This window comes from Peromyscus eremicus, chromosome 8a (assembly GCF_949786415.1).
Source record: "Peromyscus eremicus chromosome 8a, PerEre_H2_v1, whole genome shotgun sequence".
Classification (NCBI taxonomy): domain Eukaryota; kingdom Metazoa; phylum Chordata; class Mammalia; order Rodentia; family Cricetidae; genus Peromyscus; species Peromyscus eremicus.
In genome coordinates this window covers 35,135,818-35,160,683 of record NC_081423.1, presented here as the reverse complement: position 1 = coordinate 35,160,683, position 24,866 = coordinate 35,135,818, and the positions used below count along the sequence as shown (strand labels likewise).

Here is a 24,866-nt window from a genome sequence, read left to right as displayed (position 1 = left end):
TGTTTTTACTCTCTACATTTGTATTGCAAAAAGCTAGAAGTAATTGAGGTAGATTTGCATTGGGGTTTAGATGTGCTTGTGATGCAGTTCCTCAGTGATGGCTGGCAGAGAGCTGCCCACACGGCACTGTTCCCAGTACTTCGTTTCTTTACAGATCAGGCAACTAAGTACACACCAACAAGGGGTCTCACTCGGGTCAACCGGTTGGAAATTAGATGGCCTTGGAGTAGTTTGACCCTGGGACCATTAAGTAATATTCAGGGGAATTTCACTTGTGGAGAAATACTTTGCTTGATAGAGAGCTACACAGAGACTATCCAGGGCAAGTTCTCTTTGTCCTCGTTTTCCACCTTCACACACATACCCCATGTTAAAAAGTCTGGATATAGGAACTTCCCTGGTCTCTATATAAAGGACCAGTTTCTCAATAAACCATTTCCCTCCTCCAGGAAATACCCTTGAGTTGAGCTCCTGAAGCCTAGCCCTTCACAACAAAATGGTTCCATTAATGTAAATAACTCGAGTGGCTGAGATGACTTTAGCAGGTGAAGGTGCTTGACACCTGGTGGCCAGAGTCCGATCTCAGGGACCCCGTGAGTTGTCCTCTGACCTCTAACCATACATGGTAAGTGCTTTCATACACACAAACACAAAATCAGTGTAATTTAAGGTCTTTGAGGACTGATTTTAAACTCTGGAAAGTGATGAGGAAAGCTAAGAGTGATACTCTGATTACTAATGGTCTGTTTTGTGCTCAGTAAACAGAGTACCCACCTACTCAGTGTATTGTTTTCTGGTGGAACTGAGGATTGAACTAACGTCCTTGTGAGTGCCAGATAAACACTAATACTGATGAGCTACACACCTAGTTCCTATTGGCTAGTCATGGAAATAACACTGGAGGCTGGAGAGATGGCCAGTGTTAAGATCACACAGTGCTCTGGCAGGGGACCTGAAGCTTCTGACCCGTGGGCACCAGCACTCATGGACACATACACACGTGAAGATTTTAAAACAATGGGTATAATAATACGTGTGTGGTATGGTTCATGTCTATAGCTCAGTATTTGGGAGGCCAAAGCAGGAGCGTTACCATGAATTTGAGGCTAGCCAGACTACACAGAGTCCCTGCCTCTAGAAAGAAACATTTGGACTCAAATTTTAAGGTACTGGAAGTCAAAATGGCCTCAGGCACACTAGGCAAGTGTTCTGTCAGAAAGCTGGATTGTCTAGCCCCAGGATGGTTTGATGTTTCAATTTTCCTAATTTTGGGAGTAGACTGTGGATCACAGTTCTTTCTATTGTGTCCAGCCATGGGATGTGCCGTATGGGTTAAGTGTGTAAACAGAAATCTAGTAGTTCAAGCTGTTGAAGTGCAAAATTGTCAGGAGAGAGACTTGTGCCAGGGTTATGCTTAGTTCCCATCTAGTTAGGGAGGAAAGGAGCTGTTATCCAATAGAGATTATTTTCTGTCCCAGTATATGACAAAGCAAAGATAACAGAAGTCTTCCTCTATCATTTGAGGAAAGAAGAGATGATTGAATACATGTGCCATTTTTAGTAAATCCTTCACATCATTATGATAACTTAGAATAATCTTAGTAAAGTCTTAGAAAAATAATCTTAGTAAAGTCTTGAGGTTTTAATGTTTCTTCTGCTCATACAAAGGCTAGGGAATTTTTTAGTTGGGTCAAAAAGATGAATGGCCTGATTCCTTTACAAATGGGTATGTCAGCAGTCCACACACAGCTTGTCGTTAGCTCCAGGCATCCTCTTTGGTATCTAGAAGGTTCAGACCTGGATGAGGAACTTGCCTGTGGAAGGACTTAACTGCCGTTTATTACATAACTAACGCTCTGGCCACATGGCACGTATCTGACAGTGACTTGCTGAGAGCAGATAGCCAGGCTTACCGGAGAAAGAATTTACAGAGTGAGGGTTACACACCAACACCTGTGGGCTGGGTGTGTGGGTCGGCGCTGGAGCAGCACCTGCTGTAGCTAGTCTAAGGATCTGGGTTTGGTCCCCAGCAGCCTACACACACTACGCTGCTTAGCTCAGATGGAAGTCAAGCCCTAAAATGTGGTTGGGCTGGGAACGGAAAGCGGACCGGAGTGTCTGGGAACTGTTAGCCACCAACCGTAGAACCTGAGAAGGACTTCACCATGTCTTGAAAGCTGCTGGAGTTGGCATTGCTCTTTGAGCAGAACTCTTCAGAGCAAGGGCTTCCCTACAGCTGCTGCCTTTCTGAAGCCCGGAGGAGAAAGTTGCCCCTTTACGAACAAGATCTTTTGCCAAGAATACCACTGCCCACCAGCTGAATTGGCACAGTGGCACGTCTAAAGAGTGTCAAATAAAGAGGCTTGAAGCTCTGGTTGGTCCACACAAAGACATTTTTAGAAAACAGAATTGGGAATTTTCTAACATAAATGTCTCTAATTTGGTTCAGAGAAAACCAGAAACAGGAAAGCCCTCACCTACCTACCACCTCATTCCAAGCCTGAGAGTTACTCTCCCTTTCTGTAGAAAAAGATGCGTTTGCTTGACCTGATAACTTACACACCACCAGAGACAACGGAGGCCTCTGGAGAGGCTAGACGGTCACCAGCTTCAGCTACATGCTTGTATCAAGAAAAGCTGTCGGGACTGGAGAGATGGCTCAGAGGTTAAGAGCACTGGCTCTTCTTCCAGAGGTCCTGAGTTCAATTCCCAGCAACCACATGGTGGCTCACAACCATCTGTAATGAGATCTGGTACCCTCTTCTGGCTTGCAGGCGTACACGCAGGCAGAACATTGTATACATAATTAATAAATCTTTAAAAAAAAAAAAAAAAAAAAAAAAAAAAAAAAAGAAAAGCTGTCATTCGGGAGGCAGAGGCAGGCAGAGCTCTGTGAGTTCGAGGCCAGCCTGGTTTGCAGAGCGAGTTCCAGGACAGCCAGAGCTACACAAAGAAACTCTATCTCCAAAACTAAAAGCTTAGAAAAGAAAAAAACGAAAGAAAGAAAAGCTGTCGTCCTACTGTGCTGTAACAGGCCTTCGTCCTGGAAGTGCCCCCTTGTATACACACAAAGATGAGGTGTCAGGCAGAATGGGAACTGAAAGGTTTCCTTTAGCAGGAGGGCTCTTCCCTGGGGTCCTCTGCAAGGCAGCAGCACCTGCAAGGCCAACACTGATGCTCACTCCCGGCTTTGCCATCACACATTTATTTGGGTATGTGTGCTAGAAACAGTCTCCTACAGTCCAGGCAAACCTAGAACTCTAGTCCAGGATAGCCTCAGACTTAGAATCCTCCTGCCTCAAACTTCCAAGTGCCATCATGATGAGCTACATGGCTGTTTTTACATGTATGGGTATTTTGCCTGCATAGATGTCTTTGTAACACTTGTGTGCCTGATGCCTACAGAAGCCAAAAGAGGGCATTATCAGAGCCCCTTCAACTGGAGTTACAGACAGTTGTTAACCACCATGTGGGTGCTGGGAATTGAACTCAGGACCTCTGGAAGAGCAGCTAGTGCTCTTAACCACTGAGCCATCCCTCCGGCCCCACTTTTTGTTGTTTTTTGAGATAGTCTTAGCCCAGACTGGCCTTGAACTTGGTATACAGTCAAGGATGACCTTAAATGCCTGATCCTGGGGCTGGAGAGATGGCTCAGCGGTTAAGAGCATCTGGCTGCTCTTCCAGTGGTCCTGAGTTCAATTCCCAGCAACCACATGGTAGGTCACGACCATCTGTAATGAGATCTGGTGCCCTCTTCTGGTGTGCAGGCAACCTTGTATACATAATAAACACTGCATACATAATAAAATCTTTAAAAAAATAAAAATGTGTGATCCTCTTGCCTCCCTCTCCTAAGTGCTAGTATTGTAGGTGTGCACCACCACACCTGGCTTACCTACCCACTGCTGGGGATGAACTCAGGGCAGCTTGAAAAGTAGCCACCATCAGCATCAAGGATCTGGTATACCAAAGGAAAATGAGGATCGCTTGCTTTGCAGCTGGCCTCTGCAGGCACAGACTTGGCTGGACAGGAAGCCTAGAAGACGGCAGAGGATCTTTGGGGTCCTTTTAATCCTAGCACTCAGGAGGCAGAGGCAGACAGATCTCTATGAGGCCAGCCTGGTCTACATAGTGGGGCTCTATCTCAATACAACAACAACAGAATTTAACAAGTTATAAAGATAAATAAATAAATAAAAAAGTAGAGGGTACACAAATCACCGACTTAGCACCTGAGATGCTGAAAAACGATGGTTTAAGCACAAGTAGGGTCAGCCCAGAACTCTAGCCAGGTGTAGCAGGAATCCTAATTAGTCTTAATAAAAATCGGGAGCCAGATATCGGGGTAAATGCTGAAAGAACAATAAAAGAGCCAGCCACTAGAGAGACTTCTCACCTCACCAACTCCTCAGCTGAAAGGACTGAGTTCCTGTCTCCTCCCACCTTACATTCCTTTCTCTGCCCAGCCATATCACTTCCTATCTCCCAAGTACTGGGAGCTGGAGAGATGGCTCAGCCATTAAAAGCCAGGCTCACAACCAAAAATATAGGAGTTCAGTTCCCAGCACCCATGGCTGTCGCTCCAGCCACCATAAGAGAGAGAGAGAGAGAGAGAGAGAGAGAGAGAGAGAGAGAGAGAGAGAGAAAGAAGAAGAAGAAGAAGAAGAAGAAGAAGAAGAAGAAGAAGAAGAAGAAGAAGAAGAAGAAGAAGAAGAAGAAGAAGAGGAGAGGGGAGGAGGGAGAGGAGAGAGAGAGGAGAGAGGAGAGGAGAGAGATCCCAAGTGCTGGGATTAAAGGTGTGTGCCACCACCGCCTGGCCTCTGTGGTGAACTACTGGCCAGCCTTGCCCTCTGATCTTCAGGCAAGTCTTATTTGTTACAGCAGGAATGACACATCACCCCAAAGGGAAATCTGGTGTTTTGCAGGACTGTGTGGGACAGCCCTCCTGTCACAGGCTTGTGCACACAGCGCAGGGCAGGAGCATGCTGACACACCACCGGAGCTCTAGCTCCTAGACCCAGAGCTATCGGGTCCCAGGATACCCAGGGTTTGGAGCTGGGGACCGCAAGTGGCCACCAGAGCTTTAGCTAAGACCTGCCGCTTTGGAGGGTTTGTGTTTGGTGGTCGGCCTGTTGCTCAGTACCTCCCACCATCTATCAGCCTCAAGTGTCTGAGGCCCACATACATGCTACTCCCGCTCCAGAGAAAGGTCCTTCCTCTTGCAGCCCTGCGGTGGGGGTGGGAGAGCAGGGCTCCTGTGGAAACTTGTTTTTCTTTTGTGCGAGCCCAAGTTTGTCAAAAGCTTTGGTTCCAACGTGTTGCAGCTTGGCCTCCACGGAAACCTAGGACAGGACAGAAGCAGAGATACACTCATGCCAGGCCTGTGCGGACACTGGTTTCCCCAGAACCCTCCAATAAGGGGAGTCCTACTTGGCAGATGCCTCCACCAAGGGCACTGCCAATGGGAAGTGTCTACAGTCACACTCACTGTGGACAGCTGAACGAACCTCTGATGAATCCCACCCTAACCACGTGGGAGGCTGAGGCAGGTGGAGCACCAGGCCAGCCAGGGCTATATAGCAAAGACTCAAACAAAAATGGTCGGAGTGAAGAGGACACAGCCCAAGATTAATACATTTGGATGTCAATTTGAACAGCAAAGCTGCTAAGTCACCAGCCCCACATAGTGCAAGGGTGACCTCTAATTACTCCTTTATTAAACCAAGGGAAGTAAGGCTGGCTCAGTGTTTAAGAGCACTGGCTGCTCTTCCAGAGGACCTGGGTTCAATTCCCAGCACCCACATGGCGGCTCACACCTGTCTGTAACTCCAGTTCCAGGAGATTGGATACAAGGATCCAACACCCTCTTCTGACCTCCAAGAGCATCAGGCATGCAAGTGATACACAGACATACATGCAGACAAAATATCCATACACACACACACACAAAAAAAAAAATTTAAGCCAGGCAGTAGTGGCACATGCCTTTAATACCAGCACCTGGGAGGCAGAGGCAGGCAGATCTCTGTGAATTGGAGGCCAGCCTGGTCTACATAGTGAGTTCCAGGCCAGCCAGGTCTACATGGAGAAACCCTGTCTCGAAAGACAAATAAAATAATAATTTTAAACCTGAGATGGGACTTAAACCCCTAACAGTGGCAACAGTGACCTCCCTCCAGGCAAATGAGATTGGAAGGCCACAGTGAAGGATTTTTTTAAGCCTTAGCCTACCAAGGCTGGGATAGCAGAAGAGCTGATGGGCTGTATTTAGAGGCATCCCTGTCTGGCTCACATGCTCACTTCTGGAAAAAGGAGCACAAATCCACAGGAGCAGCAGACTCCTCATTAGTTTCTAGTCTGGTTCTGCCTGACTCTGAATCTGATCAGATGACGCAGTGGAGGTCCCCTCCATCACTGACGTCTGGTTCTGCCCGACCCTGAATCTGATCAGATGACGCAGTGGAGGTCCCCTCCATCACTGACGAGCACATGCCACAGACTGCCCAGCTGCAGGCAGCCACCTTTCCTCCACCTGGCCCCAGAGTATGATCGTTCAGAAAGGAAGAATGAACTTGGAAGTTCATTTCTCACACGCACACATACACACAAGGAAGAGGGTCCTTTTTTTACTGTGCACTCGGCATTTGTTGAGGGAAGCAATTTCTCTAGACTAGCATCTGGTTTGTAAGTTCTGAAATCGTTGTTTCTCAAGATCCCTGTGTACTCTCCCAAAGTAACTGGCATCACTAAACATGTCAAGAGCAAGAGCCGTGCCTGGGGTTTCATGACGCACACAAGCCTCAGACAGCAGGCTGAATCTCCATGATTGGTGCCACCATGACTAACGCCCATTCATTGCAAAGAATTCGCTGATAGTTATTTCTGCCATTGCTCAGACAGGTGAGCCAGTAGTCCACATCGACCCTAGAAAAGCTCAGAGAGAATCCTTACCTTTAACAACATCATCAGGTAGACTCTTTTTTTTTTTTTTTTTAAGACAAGGTCACATTCAGGCTAGCCTTGAACTCAGTATCAGCTGAGAATGGCCCGCACTGGTGCTGAGACTACAGGGATGCACCGTCATATCCAGTTTATGAGGTGTTAGGGCTCACACCCAGGGCTTCCACTACTGAGCCACACGCCCGGCCTGCACTGCGCTGCGCCCCAGGCTTCTCTGGCACATTGGAGAGAGCAGCTCCTGGGTGCAGCACGGCCAACCTGAGCGCCTCTCAAGCTTTGGTGCTCACTTCCCATGGCCTGATACACACTCTCAGGGCCAGTCCTCTCCTGGGCGTGCTCTGTACAGCTCACACATTCTCACTTCAAGTTTGGGAAGAAATACATAAAGAATAAAATACAGCCAATGGGTGGTAAAAATAAAGCAGAAGAAAGGCAGGCAGCCTAACTGAGAAAATGGGGGAAACTCACTATAATCAGAAAATTTAACCTGGGGGGCCTGGGGATTTAGCTCAATGATGGAGCCCTTGCCTTGCATGTAGAGGCTCTAGGTTTGATCATCAGCACCAAAAACAAAGAAAAGAAAAAAAGAGAAGGCTCGAGGGAGGAACAGAGAATGCAAGGTGACAGAATTGTGCTATGCTGGCCCCCAACTTCATGCCTGCAAGCCAGCTCCACTTCCCAGATCCTGGCTGTCCACCTACCTACATGTAAGTCAGGAAACTGAAGGGGCACAGGACGAAATCATACAACTCAAGCTTCATTTAAGGAAAAGCTGTTTTATTGGGGGTTGTACACAGAAAATAAATCACCAAGCTATGGAAAGTGCATTTTAAAGTGAACCATCACAATTGTTCATTTTGTTTTAAGCCTCACAAATCTGACAAATGATTAGAATGGAAGAGGGCAAGGATGCATTTGAGGAGGAGACAAAGCTAAGTCTCAGTGAGTACAGAGCTCAGCTCTATCAGTCACTACCTTGCCAAGGCCTCTGTAACTGGTGACCTGACCTCCATTGCCTGGGAGAGTTTGTCCAAGGTTGCAGATCAATGATCTTGATTCCTGATCTATCCTGGTCACTGGGGACTGGAGTTAGGAACCACACAAAGATGTGGCCTTCATCTCAAGCCACCAACAAGAATGTCGTCCCACTGCTCTGACACCAGATACCACTGGCCCCAGCTTCTGGGTGTCTAATTTCCTGTATCCAGAAGATAAAGCCAAAGCAGACCCCACTGTCTTACTGACCATAATGGGCCTGCCATTGATAAGTCCTGCTGTGGTACTGTTCCACTGCTGCCCACAGTTCGGGCATTTACCTGATGGGGAGACTAAGTAGAAGGAACTGGAAGGGGGTTCAGAACAGACGGATCAGCTGTCAGGTGGAATATCAATACATCTTAGAGCAAAGCAAGACTGCACTACAATCTAGAGGCGATGTGCAAGGCAGTTCAAGTCTGAAAGCCTTCTAGAAACAAAGAGAATGCAGGCATGTGAGCAGCCTAGGAGACCTAGAGTCTAGAAATCAGCTAGCCGGCTGAACAAAGCTGTATAAACTTCCAGGCATTTGTCATCTGACTAGCTATTTCTCTCTCTCTACAATACTGGGGACCAAGCCCAGGATCTCAAGATGCTAAGCAAGCACTCTCCCACTGAGCTACATCTCTGGCCCTCAGTGAACTGTACAATGAGGCCAGATGATTTCGTGTGAGCTTCCTCCTTCCTATGAGCTAGCTTGGCTACTTCAGGCCTGTAGCATGACTCCCATTTCCTACACAAAGATCTGAGCATCCAGCAGTGGGGGTGCTCCAGTGACGCAGTTGGTTAGCGCACAGTCCTTCGGTGGCCATCGGCAGTGAGGTACAAGTATAGAGTGGGTTCAGATAGAAATAAGGAGAATCTGGCTTACCTCAGGGCAAAAAATGGGTGGGGGTGGGGCAAAAACCAGAATTACATTTAAAGGTACTCTGCTAAAAAAATCAAATTATAAAAGTCATCACCTGTCATTATTATAACAACATAAAAGGCATTTCAAACAAAGTCTTGGCTTGGACGAAGCTGATGAAATTTCGGAGAGTTCGCCATTTATAAATACATCAATATGCATATGTATTTTTACAGCAACAGCTTCTGGAAGAACCAAGACGTCTTTGGAGCCCTTGTAGACACATCCCTTTCCATTCCAGCTGCTTCTATGATGCAAACACCAGGAATTCAAGAGCTGCCACGGTTCAGTCACCTCCACCCCGGCCTCCTTTCTAAGCCTGTCCCTAGGGGTGGCAATGTGACCTTAGCTCTGATGCTGGGGAAAAGAGAGAAGAAGAAGTTACACAGCCATCGAGTCCCATGAATCAAGTTTATTTTCACACATTCAAATAAAGCAGTAATGGAATATTTATGTTCGACCCAGATGGCAAGTCTACTCAGAAATTATTAATATTTTACTACATAAGAATATGCAGCTAAACATTGACCGCATGATCCATTTGGAAACCAGAACCTTCCTTCCCTGACTTGTGTTCACAATTTAAAGTGATAGCGGAAATACTTAAAGTGCTACTCCTTTCACTGGCCTCTGCTCTCGGCCGGATTCAGGGGGGTGATTTGCAGCGCTCCACAGAGTCAGGGCACTTAGGAGATGTGAAGGTTACATATTTCTGGAGTTCGCACGATTAGAAACTGTAAAAATGAGTCTGCAAACCGGTGACCTGGAGCCCAGATTCCTTCCGGGCGCTCTCTAACACTCGTGGTAAATTTAAACTTAGCTTCAGAAAACTTTCAAGGAGCGTGTGACGAAATCACTGACTGTCATCCTGTGTTTGAATGGATTCCCTTAACACTGAGCAGCGTGAGGGAAGCAACAAAGTCTTTTTAGTAATCAGAGATTTCAAGGTATGACCTATTTTCTTTTTTTTTTTTTTTTTTTTTTAAAGATTTATTTTTATTTATTATGTATACAGTGTTCTGTCTGCATATACACCTGCAGGCCAGAAGAGGGCACCAGATTTCATTACGGATGGTAGTGAGCCACCATGTGGTTGCTGGGAATTGAACTCAGGACCTCTGGAAGAACAGGCAGTGCTCTTAACCGCTGAGCCATCTCTCCAGCCCCATGACCTATTTTCTAGCTAAGCCAAAAATCCTCAGCAAAGATAAAATACCAGTCTTTCTCCTCTCAGGAGAATGCAGTATGACCAAAGAAACGTCCTGCAGTCCAGGGGAGACTCACTGAGCCATCTCACTCAGGCTTTCTTTTTAAACATTATGTATTCCACGGATATAGGTGTTGCCTATCTGTGCACCATGTGTATGCTTGAGAAGGTGCCAGGAGAGGGAGTTAGATACCCTGGGATTAGGGTTACAAAAGATTGTGAGCCACCATGTGGGTGCTGGGAATTGAACCCGGGCCCTCTGGAAGAGCAACCAGTGCTCTTAACCACTGAGCCATCTCTCCAGCCCCTTGCTCAGATTTTCAACTGGACAGACCCAGGCAGGCTACTGTTTTTTCCACACAGTGCTGTCAGGTGATCCACCTATCCTGGACTCAGCACAAGACCGGCCCACAGGGTCGGATCTAGTTCTTCTTCCTTCTCCCTCTCCCTTGACCGGATCTACACAGCCCAGGCTTGTCTCCAGCTGGCTTTGTAGTCAGCGATGACTGTGAGCCCCTGACCTTCTCACCTCTAACTCTGGAGTGCTGGGGTTAAAGGTGTCGACCCTCATGTCTGGTTATGGCTTTCATGAAAACACGGCCTCAGAGCTGGCCAGGACTGCATAGAGCCCAGAAGAACCTCGTGACATGATTTTCCCATTGTTACCTATGGTCACTTTCATGCTGTTGTCTTTCCTCATGGGATACAGATGTTCTCAAGAGAAGAACCACATTGTGAATTACTAACAACTTCTGCTGTGAACCAACAATGACGGCTTCTTTGTCCATCACTCTTGGTTTGGTTTTACTTCTTTTGAGACAGGGTCTATGTAGCCCTAGCTGACCTGGAACTAGATATATAGACCAACCTCACGTCAGACTCACAGAGATCGACTTGCCTCTGCCTTCAGAGTGCTGGGACTTAAGGCGTGGCTACCACACCTGACACCTCAGTGACAGGGCTGCAGGCTCCAGGTGAATCGTGGGGTGGTATCTGGATGGCCAAGGCATCTGCTCACTGTACTTGTGCCAAATGCCCCTCTTTCAGAAAACAGCACACTCCAACTGTTGAGCAAATCCTGTCTGTCACACTCACTCCTCAGACTAGAGAAAGAGAGTTGGACAGACAGACATACACCTGCCCAAAAGCTGCAGGAGGGAAAAAGTATTTTTAAAACTTTACTCCAGAGAGCTTATGTCTAAGTCATCATCTTGTCTGGCGCCGAGGTGCCAACGATGCTGTGTGACTCAATTCTACACGCCAGCTAACTCTAAAAGCCAGCGACCTCTAATTTTAGAGCTAAGGATCAATTCTGGCTGGCACAATGATGGGGCTTTTAGATCTCTGGCCTACTACTCCTCAGCTTCCTCTGACATGAACTGAAGGACATACTACTTGGAAGACCCTGGGCTCTCTGCAGAGGACTCTCAGGGACGGCTTCAATAGCATGCAAACCAGTCAGTGTACAGACGACTTGTCTCAGGAGGCCTTATCTACACAAGCTTTTGTTTTGTTGGAGTTACTAGAGAGTACCACACCTAGGCAAGCACTCTATTACTGAGCCACATCCCCAGCCTCCTAGAAGAATCTCTTGTTTAGTTTACACTGTTATTATTTGTTTCCAAGTGTGTGCTCATGTATGTGTGCAGGCCACAGCACATGTGTGGAGGTCAGCAGACAACTTTCAGGAGTCAGTTCTCTCCTTCCACCATGTGGGTTCTGGGTATTGAACCCAGGTCATCAAGCTCGCCAGCAAACACCTTTATCTGCTCAACCATCTCACAGGCCTAAGACTGACAAAATTCCCACTTTGTCTCCACACACTGTCTCCTTCAAAGCCCTGGAGTCCAAGTGTCAAGTGTGTTTGTACAAACACGGCTTTCACATGTGAGCATGAGTCCACCCTTTCCACATTACCCGTATCCACAAGATATTGACTTGCTGTTCTGTGTTGGGGCTTCCAGGCTCCAGACAGATACTTGAGATGCCTCTGGGAAGCCCCAGGACACAGTGGCCTGGGTTCACACTAGCTAGGTCATCATGTCCCTCTGCACTAAGTTAAGAACAAGAAGCATGTGGTGGGAGCACTGCGTAAGGTCAAGGTCAAGTTCACTAGCTGCCAGAAAACCCGTATCCCACCAAGTGGGGCTTTACCAAGTTCAATGCAAGGAACTCTGAAGACCTGGTGGCTGAAGAGCAGGTCAGCAGCCACATACATCTGTGGCATCATGGCAGGTCCTGAACTCTTGGTTCCTACATGGCTACACTATCTCCTGAATGATGCTCAGCAGTCAATCTTATACTCTACCCAAATAAATAATTTGAAATTTTATATAAAAGGCCTGGATAGATACCAAAGGGACTTTAGGAAACAAGGCAGCAATCTACTGCCTGAAGAGTCCAGAGCAGATGTGAGAAAAACGAATGTGCTGGGGTACTTAACTGGGATAGACAGCCCCATCCTCCAAAGTTCCTTCTGCCTCTCCCTGGTCCCCAGGGATCCATGATCCAGACATAAGACTCTAGGGCAAAGCTCACTGTGTACAAGGCCACAGCTATAAGACTAAGACCTGAAGAGCAGAGCATAGCTGTGGTGTCTGGACATTACATTACCCCACCACATTCCTTATCAGCAAGTCAGACAGTCCACACTAGTCTGGTCCAGCCCTGACCTGCTGAAGCAGAGATACTCTGTATGAATTAGTCTAAAATGAAGGACTTCTAACTTTAGCACTCTAAGCAAGATTAAAAATAAAAAAAAAGCAAAAATAAGCCAAATCTGGGGGCTTATTCCTATAATCCCAGAACTAGGTAGGTCGAGGCAGGAGGATCATACCAAGTTTGAGAACAGCCTGGTGCACACATCGGGTTCCAGGCCAGCCAGGGCTGTGGAGCAAGATCCTGTCTCAAAAAAACAAAACCAAAACAAACAAAAAGAACTGAATGAATGAATAAATAATGAATACGCTAGCTAGCTGTTCCTGGTGGCCAGGCCATGAGGGAGGCAGAGGCAGGAGGACTGAAGCTCCAGGCCTGCCTGGCTAAAGGACAAGGTCAGCCTGGACAAAACCCTGTGTGAGAAAGTCAAAAGAAAAGCTGTCTGTACAGCTCAGGGGTGGAGCACCTGCCTCACACACACAAAGCTCTAGGTTCAATTCTCATTAACACGAAAGTAATAGTTGCACTTAAACCTACATTTTACCTCTGAGGGAAAACATGATGCTTGTCTTTCTGAATTCTAGCTTATTTTGCTCAACATAATGATCTCCATTTCTATCCATGAACATCCAATTTCATCTTTCTTCACAGCTGCACAGAATTTCACTGTGTGTATATCCACTCGTCTAGTGATGGACACTGAGGCTGGTTACTGTGAAGAGCACAACAATAAACCCAGATGTGTAAAGTCTGCTACGTTCCCTCAGTCTGTCAGGAGCAGTACAGCTGGAAAGTGCCTTTCGTTTTTTGAGGATCCTCCTAACTGAGTCCCAGTTTATCTAGAAAAGGACCTGAGTCCAATCCCTGACACCAAGAGAAACGTGTTCTAGACAAACCAGAGGCTGAGCCTGTGTGTTACTCCACTGACAATGCATAATTTATCACGCTGAGTTGTTATCTAGTTATGAAAAGGTTTATACCAACTGTGAGGCAATAGTGAAAAGGGCTTAAGGCTGTGGAGCAGGAAACAAGAATGCTCAAAAACAACATGATCCAGTGTCAAAGCTGGGACGTCATCTCTCCTCATTACCTTTTTCATTAATTCACTTCTGGTTGTAAACTGTGGCAGGTCATCCACTTCGATCCCATCAGCCATTTCCATCACCTTGTCCAGAAGGTCTTTACTGTAACTGCACAATAAAAAGCAGTAAGGTAAAACCCTGGGAAGATGCACTGTCATGGGTTAATAAGAAAGTGTCAAGGCAATTCCTAGACTACAGACCCGTTTGATCGTTGTGAGGTCACACTATGCCATCTGAGGTGTAAGCAAGGCTCCCATTAGCCTTCTTAGTAGCTGGGACTACAGACACACACCACCATCAAGTTCTGCAAGTTACTGCTTTGCTAAGGCAGGGGAACCTACCGAGCTCGGCACAGGGTTAACAAGTGGCTTCCCCCTGCCTGTGGGTGCAGAACGAAACTTGAAGAACGCCAATATAGCACATGTTTGAAGAATTATGAAAACAGGGACTGGAGAGATGGCTCAGCAGCTAGGAGCGCTTGAGGCTCTTGCAGAGGACCCGGGTTCAATTCCTACACAGCTATAATTTCAGTTCTCAGAGATCTGATGCCCTTTTCTAGAGTCTGAGGATACTGGGTACCTATCTGTTATACACCCATACATACAAAATAAAAAGTTGGCTTTTTTTGTTTTTTTTTTGTTGTTGTTGTTTTTTTTGAAATTACAAAAACAGGAGCAGTTAAGAGCACTTGTTGCTTTTTCAGAGGATTCAGTTTCGATTCCCAGCATCTACATGGTGGCTCACAATCATATGCAACTCCAGTCCCAGGGAGTCCAATGCCCTCTTCTGGCGTCCACCATCATCAGGCACTCATGTGGTACAGACATACGTGTAGACAAAACACCCATACATATAGAATTTAAAATAGCTGTAAAAAAATAAATAAAATTACAGGGCTGAAGAGATGGCTCAGAGGTTAACAGCACTGACTGCTCTTCCAGAGGTCCTGAGTTCAATTCCCAGCACCCACATGGTGGCTCAAAACCATCTATAATGAGATCTGGTGCCCTCGCCTGACCTGCAGACACACATGCAGGCAGAACACTGTATACATAATAAATAAATCTTAAAAAAAAAAATTACAAAACAGGAGCACCATACATCTGGTAGTGCATATTCATGGACGAGATTTGAGGGCCAAAAATTTGATTATTTTTAAAACACACAGAATATTGGTCTAATGAAAACAACATCATTTATTCCTTTGTTCAGTTCTGTTATTTGTCTGAACTTGGCTCCTGTACACTAGGATTTTAGAGGGCACCTAAAAGGCAGAAGGGAGGATGGGCATATGTGCATGATGGGTGTGTCTGGCAGAGTTTCCCCACATCTTGTTCTAACAAATATCCCAAGATCTGAAACCAAGTACCCTCAGGGCTGGAAGTAGCTCAGTGGTAGAGTACTTATTTGATATCTGCAAGGGCCTGGGCTTCATCCCTAGCACAAAACCCCAAAAGCAAACCAAGAGTTTGTCCTGGGGGGGGGGGCATGTGACCAGCCAGAGGATACAGAAATCAGGTCCGAGTCAGGTTATCCTATTTTAACACAACTTCAAGAAACTCTAGAAGCCTATAGGAGCTTGGAGATGCATGCATAATCTCGGTATATGGAGTTCCAGCATTACCTTGGCTACATAAAAACTGGAGGCCAGCCTCAGTTATAAAGGACGATTGCCTTAAAAGTTAAAAAATAAAAAATGAAAATGAAATAAAAAACCATAAGGGAGTGTAAAAACCCTGGTGCTTTTCCCCGGTGTAGTAAAGGGAACACCTTGCCAGGAATCTCAGGGCCAGGTTCTTGCCCTCCTGGTGTGATCAAAAAGGTTCAGGGGGCTTTGGGACAGGAACAAGAAGAAATCGTTACTTTCTTAAGAGGGAAAACAAAGAGGAAAATGAGGAGGAAAAGATTACATCCTGCCTTAGCGGTGAAATCCACCAACCAACGGTGCAATATATCACATCCTCTTGCTAGGTGTCTTCACCTAGAGGGGGAGGGTAAAGTCTCAGTTTCTGTCTGCACTTTTGCCACGTGGGTGACAGGAACTAATGACTTCAAACACACTCTGCAAAGGCAATCTTCTGGGCTCATAAACAGGAATAAAAAATGACCACAGCAACACATCCTCCTCCGAGCCCACCTACACTGCACTCTGCATCATTTAACTGCGGCAGTCATCACAACCACTCCTTCACCAGAGGAAAGCGGGGCTCAGAGAAGAGATCCATCTTCCCCGAGGGAATGCAAAGGGGGATCAGCCAAGGCCGTAGGAGGCTGGGTCGCGTTCAGCGTGGGGCAGGGTATGGCCAAACTGAAAGTCGGCAGATGGGGACAGGGTCAGCCGGCCGGCGGGGGTCCGCACCTGCAACCCAGGAAGAGGTGGTTGGCCCAGACCATGGATAGGGACAGCAGCTGGTCCAGGCGGCCGCCGCCGTCGGGTGGGTCTCGGTAGTCAGGCAGGTGGCGCAGGATGAACTCCATGCGCGCTTTCCATTGCTTCTCGCTCTCCGAGTAGGAGCGGAACTGCTCGGCGAAGTCGGCCGCCTGCCGCACCCCGGAAACGAGCTCCTCCACTGAGGCGGCGGCCTCGCCACCCACCATAGCTCCCGCCGCCGCCGCCACCAAAGGTGGCACTAGCCCGCCGCCTTCCCGACACGCCCCGCGCCGCCACCGCACGGCTAGAGCGGCCGCGGCTGAACGCGACTGCTCCGGAGGACTGACTTGGAGCGCCCTCGAGGGGCTCGGAGGCCTAAGTGTGACCCAGGGCTGCAAGGGCCGATCCTGGGTCCACCGTGTGGACAACTGCTGGGGAAACTGAGGCCCACAAGTACCGAGTCGGCAGCTGGGTGCCCGCTGGGGCTCTGCGGTACCCCTTTTGCCCTGGGATGTTCCCAAGGCACCTCTCTATCCTCAGCCACAGCTGAGGCTTGCCTTAAGTTCTGTGGATCTCCCTGGAGAGTGATGTCCTCTCTTTTATAGATCTACTGTGGTATCAGTTCATGCCCTGCCTTCCTGCAGAGTCATCCATCCAATGAGTACCTACCTACCAAGCACTTTGATGCTCAGCGTGCCTCGCTCTAAAGAACGTTCGTGAAAGAATTGCCCAAGTAAATGGGACTTTGGCAAATCATAAAAGAACTCAGATTGCCATAGCCTGAAGAAGCAAGGGACTGACTAGAGCAAGACTGCTCCAGTCTTGGAGGTATGGAAATGGTGGTTGGAGAACTGAAGAGTGCCTGAATTTAATCTCTGGAACCCACATGGTAGAAGGAGAAAACAAACTCCTGAAAATTGTCCTTTGACCTCCATATGCAAGCTGTGGTACGTAGGTGTCCACACACACACAGGAGAGAGGGGGGAGGGAGGGAGAGAGAATAAACAAACAAATAAATAAATGTGAATATATAAAATATAAAGTTGGGTAGAGAGGAAAGCCTAGAATCCAGGATCTCAAGCTCCAATGAAGGTCTTAAGTGGTGAATGGGCCCCAGGGTAAGAATTCATTATTAAGCACAACCTTAAGATCCTTCTGCCTCAGCCTCCTCAGTGCTGCTATTTTAAGTGTGCTCCTCCGTGATATTGACTTTTGATATAAATTTTAGCATCTCTTTGTTGACTTCTAGAAAAACAGACTGTTGATATTTCTTGGGGGATTATGTTAAATATATAGATCAATTTGAGGAGAATTAAAATTTTATCATATTGAATCTTCTAGTTTACAAACATGATAATGATATAGCTCTTCATTTATTTAGGCTTTGTGTGTATATAGTTTTCTTTGCTGTTGTTTTATTTACTTGGTTTTTTAGATGGAGGTCTCTTTCTGCAGCCCAGAGTGTCCTTGAAATCTCAACCTTCCTGCCTTAACTTTCTAAATGCTGTGTAACTATTGTGGGATGTGTGTGTGTGTGTGTATGTGTGTGTGTGTGCACTCTGAGCACTTTTTAAAAGTAGGGTCTTATGTAGCCCAGGATGGCCTTGAACTCCTCTTGTAGCTGAGACTGGCTTTGAAATACAGACCCTTCCACCTCCACGTACCAAGGGCTGGGATTGCAGACATGAGCCCCTACATCTGGCTTTACGGCTGGTTGGTTGGTTTTGGATGTAAGAGTTATTAGCAAACATGATTGGCAGAATGTGGAACTCAGCACAGTGGTAGCCCTCAGGAGTGAAGGCCACCACTTGTCCAGGGGGTCACAAATGGGGATGCATCTGACCCCACAGACATCAGGGATGAGCCGCTTCTCAGCAACCAGGTCTTCACATTTACATGCATTAAACTGGGTGAAGCCCTGCTTCTTGAGATGTGGATCTCCTGGTGGCCAGGGAACTTGAACCTGACCTTTTCCAAAGCCTCAAACACATGTTCCCTATTCTGCAGCTTGAAGCAAATGGACACGATGACCTGGCTTGTGTGAAACTGGCCACTGGGTCAGGTCTGGAGCATAGAGTAGGGACAGCATGAGCTCAGAGACATGCATTTCCACCAGAAAACTCTATCTCAAAGGCCCACTGGGGCAATCCAAACAAGGTTCAGGTTGCACACTCCCGAGGAGGCTGCACACTCCCGAGGAGGCTGCTGCCTGCAACGCTGCACACAGGCCCCACGAGGAGAAGAACCTGCCTGGCTGAGTTGGCTGCAGAGGTAGTGTATTTTGATAGTCTCATGAGCCATTAGACTGACACACCCATTCCCACTTTGTTCGTTATTCCTTACATATCTTTTACACCATCTGGTTCGTTGTCTTTTTTTTTTATTCAAAACATCTATTTACTCACTGGAAATGATCAAAGTAGGAAAAGCAGTAATGTATCTTTTTTTTTTTTTTACACGATCTTCTTAAGTTCCATTACATTAACGAACAAAGTAGGCTTAACATGTCACTTAAGATAGTCAGCATTAGCCGGGCGGTGGTGGCGCACGCCTTTAATCCCAGCACTCGGGAGGCAGAGCCAGGTGGATCTCTGTGAGTTCGAGGCCAGCCTGGGCTACCAAGTGAGTTCCAGGAAAAGGCGCAAAGCTACACAGAGAAACCCTGTCTCGAAAAACCAAAAAAAAAAAAAAAAAAAAAAAAAAAAAAAAAAAAAAAAAAAAAAAAAGATAGTCAGCATTATCAGTTTCAAAAGAAGAATCCTTAGTAACAAATCAAAAATACGGAAGACTTCACAAATTTGCATGTCACCCTTGCACAGGGTATGCTAATCATCTCTGTATCCATTCTAATTTTAGCAAATATGCTGCCCAAGCAAACACAGCTTCATCTTCTTCTTTCTTCTACTTTTTAGGGTTTCTTTGTGTAGCCTTAGCTATCCTAGAACTAGCTCTGTAGACCAGGCTGGCCTCAAAGTCACAGAGATCCACCTGCCTCTTGAGTCCTCGGATTAAAGGCATGCGCCACCACCCCCCAGCTGGTTTTATCTTCTTTATACTTGAAAATTTAATATTCAAACATCCTTTTAATCACAACACTCAGAAGATAGAGGCAGATGGATCTCTGTGAGTTCAAGACCAGCCTGATCTACATATGGTGTTCTATGCCAGAAAGAGGTTTTTAAGTGAGATCCTGTCTCAAAAACAAAATTTTAAAAAAAATTCTTACTTCCTTTACTTATTTAAATTTAATATTTATTTTAAGACAGGGTCTTATGTAGCCCAGGCTAGCCCCTAACTCACTGTATAGTAAAAGCTGACCTTGGACTTTGGGTCTTGCTGCTTCTACTTCCCAGAGCTGGGGATTCAGATACATGCCACCACTTGGTATGTAGTGTTCCCCTGAACTTTTGGCTTCACCAGCTTTGGGGTTTTTCTTTTGTTTTGTTTTTGTTTTCCTTTTCCTACTCCTTCTCTTTTTTGTCTTTCTCTTTCTCCCAAGTTTATCTTCTGGAATATTCTCACCAGTTCTTTGGATTGCAGACCTGAAAACCCAGAGCTAGTTCTAGGAGACAGATTAGAAGCTGATCTTGTTCTCTCTCGGTCACACTGTTTATTGCTGTTTTTGACATTTGGTGGCATTTCACACACAGGCTTCTTCAGAATACAAAGTTTTGGACTTCATTTTTTTTTTTTTTAATTTTTAAAAATCTTGTTGCGTATGTGTGTTTGCTTAAGGCAGAAGACAATGTCAGATCCCCTGAAACTGGAGTTAGAGGCAGTTTTGAGCTGTTATGTGGGTACTGGGAATTGAACCTGGGTTCTCCATAAGAACAAGTGCTCTTAACTGCTGAGCCACCTTTCCAGACCATACTTCAATTTTTTTTTTAAAGATTCATTGCTGAATGTGGTGGGTGTCAAACACTATCAGTCCCAGCACTTGGGAGGCAGAGGCAGGCAGATCTCTGTGAGTTCTAGGCCAGCCTGGACTACAGAGTGAGTTAGTTACTTGACAGCCAGAGGTACATAGTGAGACCCTGTCTCAAAATAAAATAAAATAAACCAAAACATAAAAATAAAAACTATTTGTTCTATCCGAGGTTTCTGGGTCATCCAGCTTCTGGGTCCTGGTGCTCCAGGTAGTGTCAGGGGTGGTCTCACTCTTGTGGCATGGGTCTCAGGCTGGACCATTAATTAGTTGGCCACTTCCACAATCTCTGTGCCACCCTTAACCCAGCACATCTCATAGGCAGGACAGACAAGTCAAAGGTTATATGACTGGGTTGGTGTCCCAATCCTTCCACTGGAAGTCATGCCTGGTCACAGGAGATTTACAGTTCAGGGTACATATTAACGGTTGATAGGAGTCTTAGCTGGGTTCATCTTTGTAGATTCCTGGGAGTTTCCCTTGCACCAGGTTTCAATCTTGACCCCAAAATGCAGCCCCCTTTCCTTTGTCTTTCTCCTCTCTGGGGCTGTGGACTGTAGCATGGTTATCCATTACTTTACAGCTAATATTCACTTATAAGTGAGTACATACCATGTTTGTCTTTCTGGGTCTGGGTTACATCACTCAGGATGATTTTTTTCTAATTCCATCCATTTGCCTGTGAATTTCATGATGTCATTGTTTTTAACAGGTGAGTAATATTCCATTGTGTAAATGTACCACATTCTCTTTATCCATTTTTTGGTTGAGGGACATCTAGGTTGTTTCCAAGTTCTGGCTATTATGAATAAAGCTGCTATGAACATAGTTGAGCAAGCATCCTTGTGGTATGATTGAACATCCTTTGGGTATATGCCTAAGAGTGGTATAGCTGGGTCTTGAGGTAGATTGATTCCCAAATTTTTTGAGAAACTGCCATATTGATTTCCAAAGTGGCTGTACAAGTTTGCATTCCCACCGGTAATGAAGGAATGTTCCCCTTGTTCCACATCCTCTCCAGCAGGAGCTGTCACTTGTATTTTGAACTAAACAAAACTGGAGGAAAAAAATGTCAATGTAAAGATACGTAACAATATTCTGCTATACTAATAGATTGGTGTCTAGCCCAATTGTCATCAGAGAGGCACCATCTAGCAACTGATGGAGGCAAATGCAGAGACTCACAGACAAACATTAGGTCGCGCTTGGGGAATCCTGCTGGAGAGAGGAAGGAAGAATTTAGGAGTCAGAGAGATCAAGGACATCACAAGAAAACCCACAGAAACAACTAACCTGTTTTTGCTTTTTGTTTTTGTTTTTTTCTACTCTTTGCTCTTTGGGGGCCCACCACCCACCTCCCAAATAAATACATGGAGGCTTACTCTTACTTATGAATGCTCGGCCTTAGCTTGGCTTGTTTCTAGTCAGCTTTTCTTAAATTATCCCATCTATCTTTTGCCTCTTAGATTTTACCTTTCTCTATTCTATTTACCTTTCTTTCCTTCTTACTCCGGGCTGGCTGTGTGGCTGGGTAGCTGGTCCCTGAAGTCCTCCTCTCCTTCTCCTTTTCTCTCCTTTCTCTTCTCTCTTTGATTTATTCTCTGTTCCTGGCAGCCATGCCTATCCCTCTCCTGCAAAACTATTGGCCATTCAGCTCTTTTTTAGACCAATTAGGTGTTTTAGACAGGCAAAATAACACAGCTTCACAGAGTTAAACAAATGCAACATAAAAGAATGTAACACATCTTTGCATCATTAAACAAATATTCCAAAGCATAAATGAGTATAACACATCATAAAATAATATTCTACAACAAACCTAGGCTCATAGGAGCTCACAGAGACTAAGCCAACAACTGACCTAGGTCCTCTGCACATATGTGACAGTTATGTAGCTTTGTCTTTTTGTGGGACTCCTAATAGTGGGAACAGGGGCTATCTCTGACTCTTTTGATGGCTTTTGGGACCCTATTCTTCATACTGGATTGCCCTGTCCAGCCTTAACACAAAGGGAGATGTTTAGTCTCACTGCAGCTTAATATGCCATGTTTTGTTGATGTCCATGGGAGATCTGCCCTTTTCTGGATAGAAATGAAGGAGTGGATGGGAGGTGGGCAGAGGGAAGGTGCGGGGAGGGGCTGGAAAGAGAGGAGAGAGGAGAAACCAGTTGGGGTGTAAACTAAATACATATTTTAAAAATCTTTATTTATTTTTATGTGTATGAGTGTTGCTTCTGCACACACATACGTGTGCTACCTGCTGTGCCTAATGCCTGTGGAGGAGGCCATCAGAGGGCACTGGGTCCCTGGAATGGATTAAAGGCCGTGCTGAGTCACCATGTGGGCAATGGAAGCTGAACCTGGGTCCTTGGCAAGAGCAGCCAACGCTGAGCCATCTCTCCACAACCCCCTGTTGTTTTGTTTTGGAGAAAGGGTCTGAGCTGGAACTTGCTGTGCAGACCAGGCTAGCCTTGAACTTACTTCAGTCTTACTGTCTCTGCCTCCCAGGTCAGGGGTCACAGGTAGGAGACACCATGCCTTGCCCCTTTTGTTGTTGCCACTGCCATGGTTTGAGACGGAATCTTCTGGAACCCAAGCTGGTCTCAAACCTGCTGTGTAGCTGAGGGGAGGGGAAAAAACCAGAATTTTTTTTTTAAGTTTTGTTTTGTCTCAGAAATAAACAAAACAAAACTTAAACCATCTGTAAGTCCACTTTCAGGGGATCTGACGCCCTCTTCTGACCTCCGCAGGTATCTGCACTCACATGGCACACACACACACACCCCACAACACAATACGTGTAAACACACACACCCATATGCACATAAATAAATTGTTTAAAGGTGGAAGACACAGCGATGGCTCAGGGGTTAAGGGCACTTCCTGCTCTTTCAGAAGACCCAGGTTCAGTTCCCAGCAGCCAGGTTGGTGCACTTGCAATCACCTTGAACTTCAGTTCCAGGTTATCTGGTGCTCTCTTCTGGTTTCTGAGAACACCTGAACATACATGGCACAAACACACACATACACACACACATGCATGTAAATATATATTTCATTTGTTTAAAGTTGAAAAGTAATAAGCAAGCAGGGTGTGGTGGCACATGCCTTTAATCCCAGCATTCATGAGGCAGAGCAGATGGATCTCTATGAGTTCAAGGACAGTGTGGTCTACATAGTTAGTTCCAGGACAGCCAGAAACAGAAACAAAACAAAACAAAAAGTAAACAATTTAAAAAGAGAGAGAGAGAGAAGGGGCTGGAGAGATGGCTCAGGGATTAATAGCATTGAGTGCTCTTCCAGAGGACTCAGGTTCAATTCCCAGCACCCACATGGCATCTAAAAATTGTCTTTAACTCCAAGATCCAACACCTTCACACAGACATACAGACAGGCAAAACACCAATGCACATAAATAAAAATAAATAAATAAATTATTAAAAAAAGAGAGTTCTTTTTTTTTATGGGCCTAATGTCGCAACACCAGGGGGCAGCACAGAAGGGGATCTCTTGGCCGACTCAAAAGTATACCAAACAGCCTGCTCACACCGCCAGAAAGGGGGTGGGCAAGTGTTTGCAGTGAGGCACAATCTTTCATGCAAATGAAAGACTGTATTTGCACCAATCACGGCACAGTCCGTTCAGATGAAAGACCATGATTATACCAATCACAAGCCTTCTTCTATGCCGACAGGAAGCATTGACCCTCTAGCTTGGGTACAAACAATTGAGAATTCACCAAGGCTTGCTGTGGCGAAGAGTCTGGCGCAAGCTGTCTGAGGCAGAAGTATCTGGAGCAGTGCCTTTTGGAGCTGAGTTGTGCTTTGGCAGCAAGCAGCTGTGGTCACAGTGTAGCTTTCTCAAGACATCCGTGAAGTGTTCAAAGCAGCCTGCTGCCATGAGGGCTGGCCAGCTGGCTGCCAGATAGGGGCTGCTTGGCTAGCAAGCCTGGGCCCAAGGCAGCCTGGGCAGAAGGGAAGCTTCTAACAACTGTCAGTTAGAGAGTCAAATTGCCCTGGCCACAAGCATCTTAGTGAAAGAGAGAGAGAGAGAGAGAGAGAGAGAGAGAGAGAGAGAGAGAGAGAGAGAGAGAGAGAGAGGGAGGGAGGGAGGGAGGGAGGGAGAGAGAGAGGGAGAGAGGGAGAGAGAGGGAGAGAGGGAGAGAGGGAGAGAGGGAGAGAGAGGAGAGAGAGAGAGAGAGAGAGAGAGAGAGAGAGAGAGAGAGGCATTCAAAAGAGAGCTAACAATGAAGGCCTATCATTACCATTAACAGTGCCTATTTAACTGTATGCAGCAGTCCTAGTAAGGCCCAACTCCTGCTCTGATGCCCCAGGGAGAGATGAGTCCCTCTGATCTTCAAGAGTCAGGGAGGACCACCCTTTGTTGTCTATAAAGGACTTTTTATACATTTATTTTCTTGTCCTTATTTTCAAAATACTGATCAGAACCCACTTGGAAAGAATGGTTTATTTTGGCTCATGGTTCTATAGGGCCACAGATCATCCGTTATGGCAGGGACAGCCAAGCATAACACATGGGTTCTTGGTGGTAGTAGCTTGTAGTGGTAATAGCTTTTTATATCTTGACCAATTAAGAAGCAGAAAATGCCGGGCGGTGGTGGCGCACGCCTTTAATCCCAGCACTCGGGAGGCAGAGCCAGGCAGATTTCTGTGAGTTCGAGGCCAGCCTGGGCTACCAAGTGAGTTCCAGGAAAGGCGCAAA

The 24,866-nt window shown here is 46.2% G+C and overlaps 1 protein-coding gene, 1 non-coding gene and 1 pseudogene across 2 annotated transcripts; all 3 read right to left on the bottom strand.

Annotated features, from left to right (window-relative positions):
• Window positions 1-8,807: 8,807 nt before the first annotated feature.
• On the bottom strand, window positions 8,808-16,492 carry Cdkn2aipnl (CDKN2A interacting protein N-terminal like). The gene is made up of 3 exons (XM_059270501.1): window positions 16,209-16,492; window positions 13,858-13,957; window positions 8,808-9,259 (listed from the first exon to the last, which is right to left on the bottom strand). The coding sequence occupies exons 1-3, from the start codon at window positions 16,445-16,447 to the stop codon at window positions 9,248-9,250; spliced, it is 351 nt and encodes a 116-aa protein (XP_059126484.1). The 5' UTR covers window positions 16,448-16,492; the 3' UTR covers window positions 8,808-9,247.
• Window positions 16,493-18,340: 1,848 nt separating this feature from the next.
• On the bottom strand, window positions 18,341-18,489 carry LOC131918119 (small nucleolar RNA SNORA70; annotated as a pseudogene).
• Window positions 18,490-18,994: 505 nt separating this feature from the next.
• LOC131918095 (U6 spliceosomal RNA) lies at window positions 18,995-19,096 on the bottom strand. The gene has a single exon (XR_009380844.1). It is a non-coding gene; the product is annotated as a U6 spliceosomal RNA (small nuclear RNA).
• Between the last annotated feature and the right edge of the window lie 5,770 nt (window positions 19,097-24,866).

Bases quoted from the DNA above. Each gene is read 5' to 3' on its own strand.
- Cdkn2aipnl (XM_059270501.1), bottom strand. From the start codon at position 16,447: ATGGTGGGTGGCGAGGCCGCCGCCTCAGTGGAGGAGCTCGTTTCCGGG. The intron at 13,958-16,208 runs GTGCGGACCCCC...TTTATTGTGCAG, and splicing joins CACCTCTTCCTGGGTTGCAG to TTACAGTAAAGACCTTCTGG.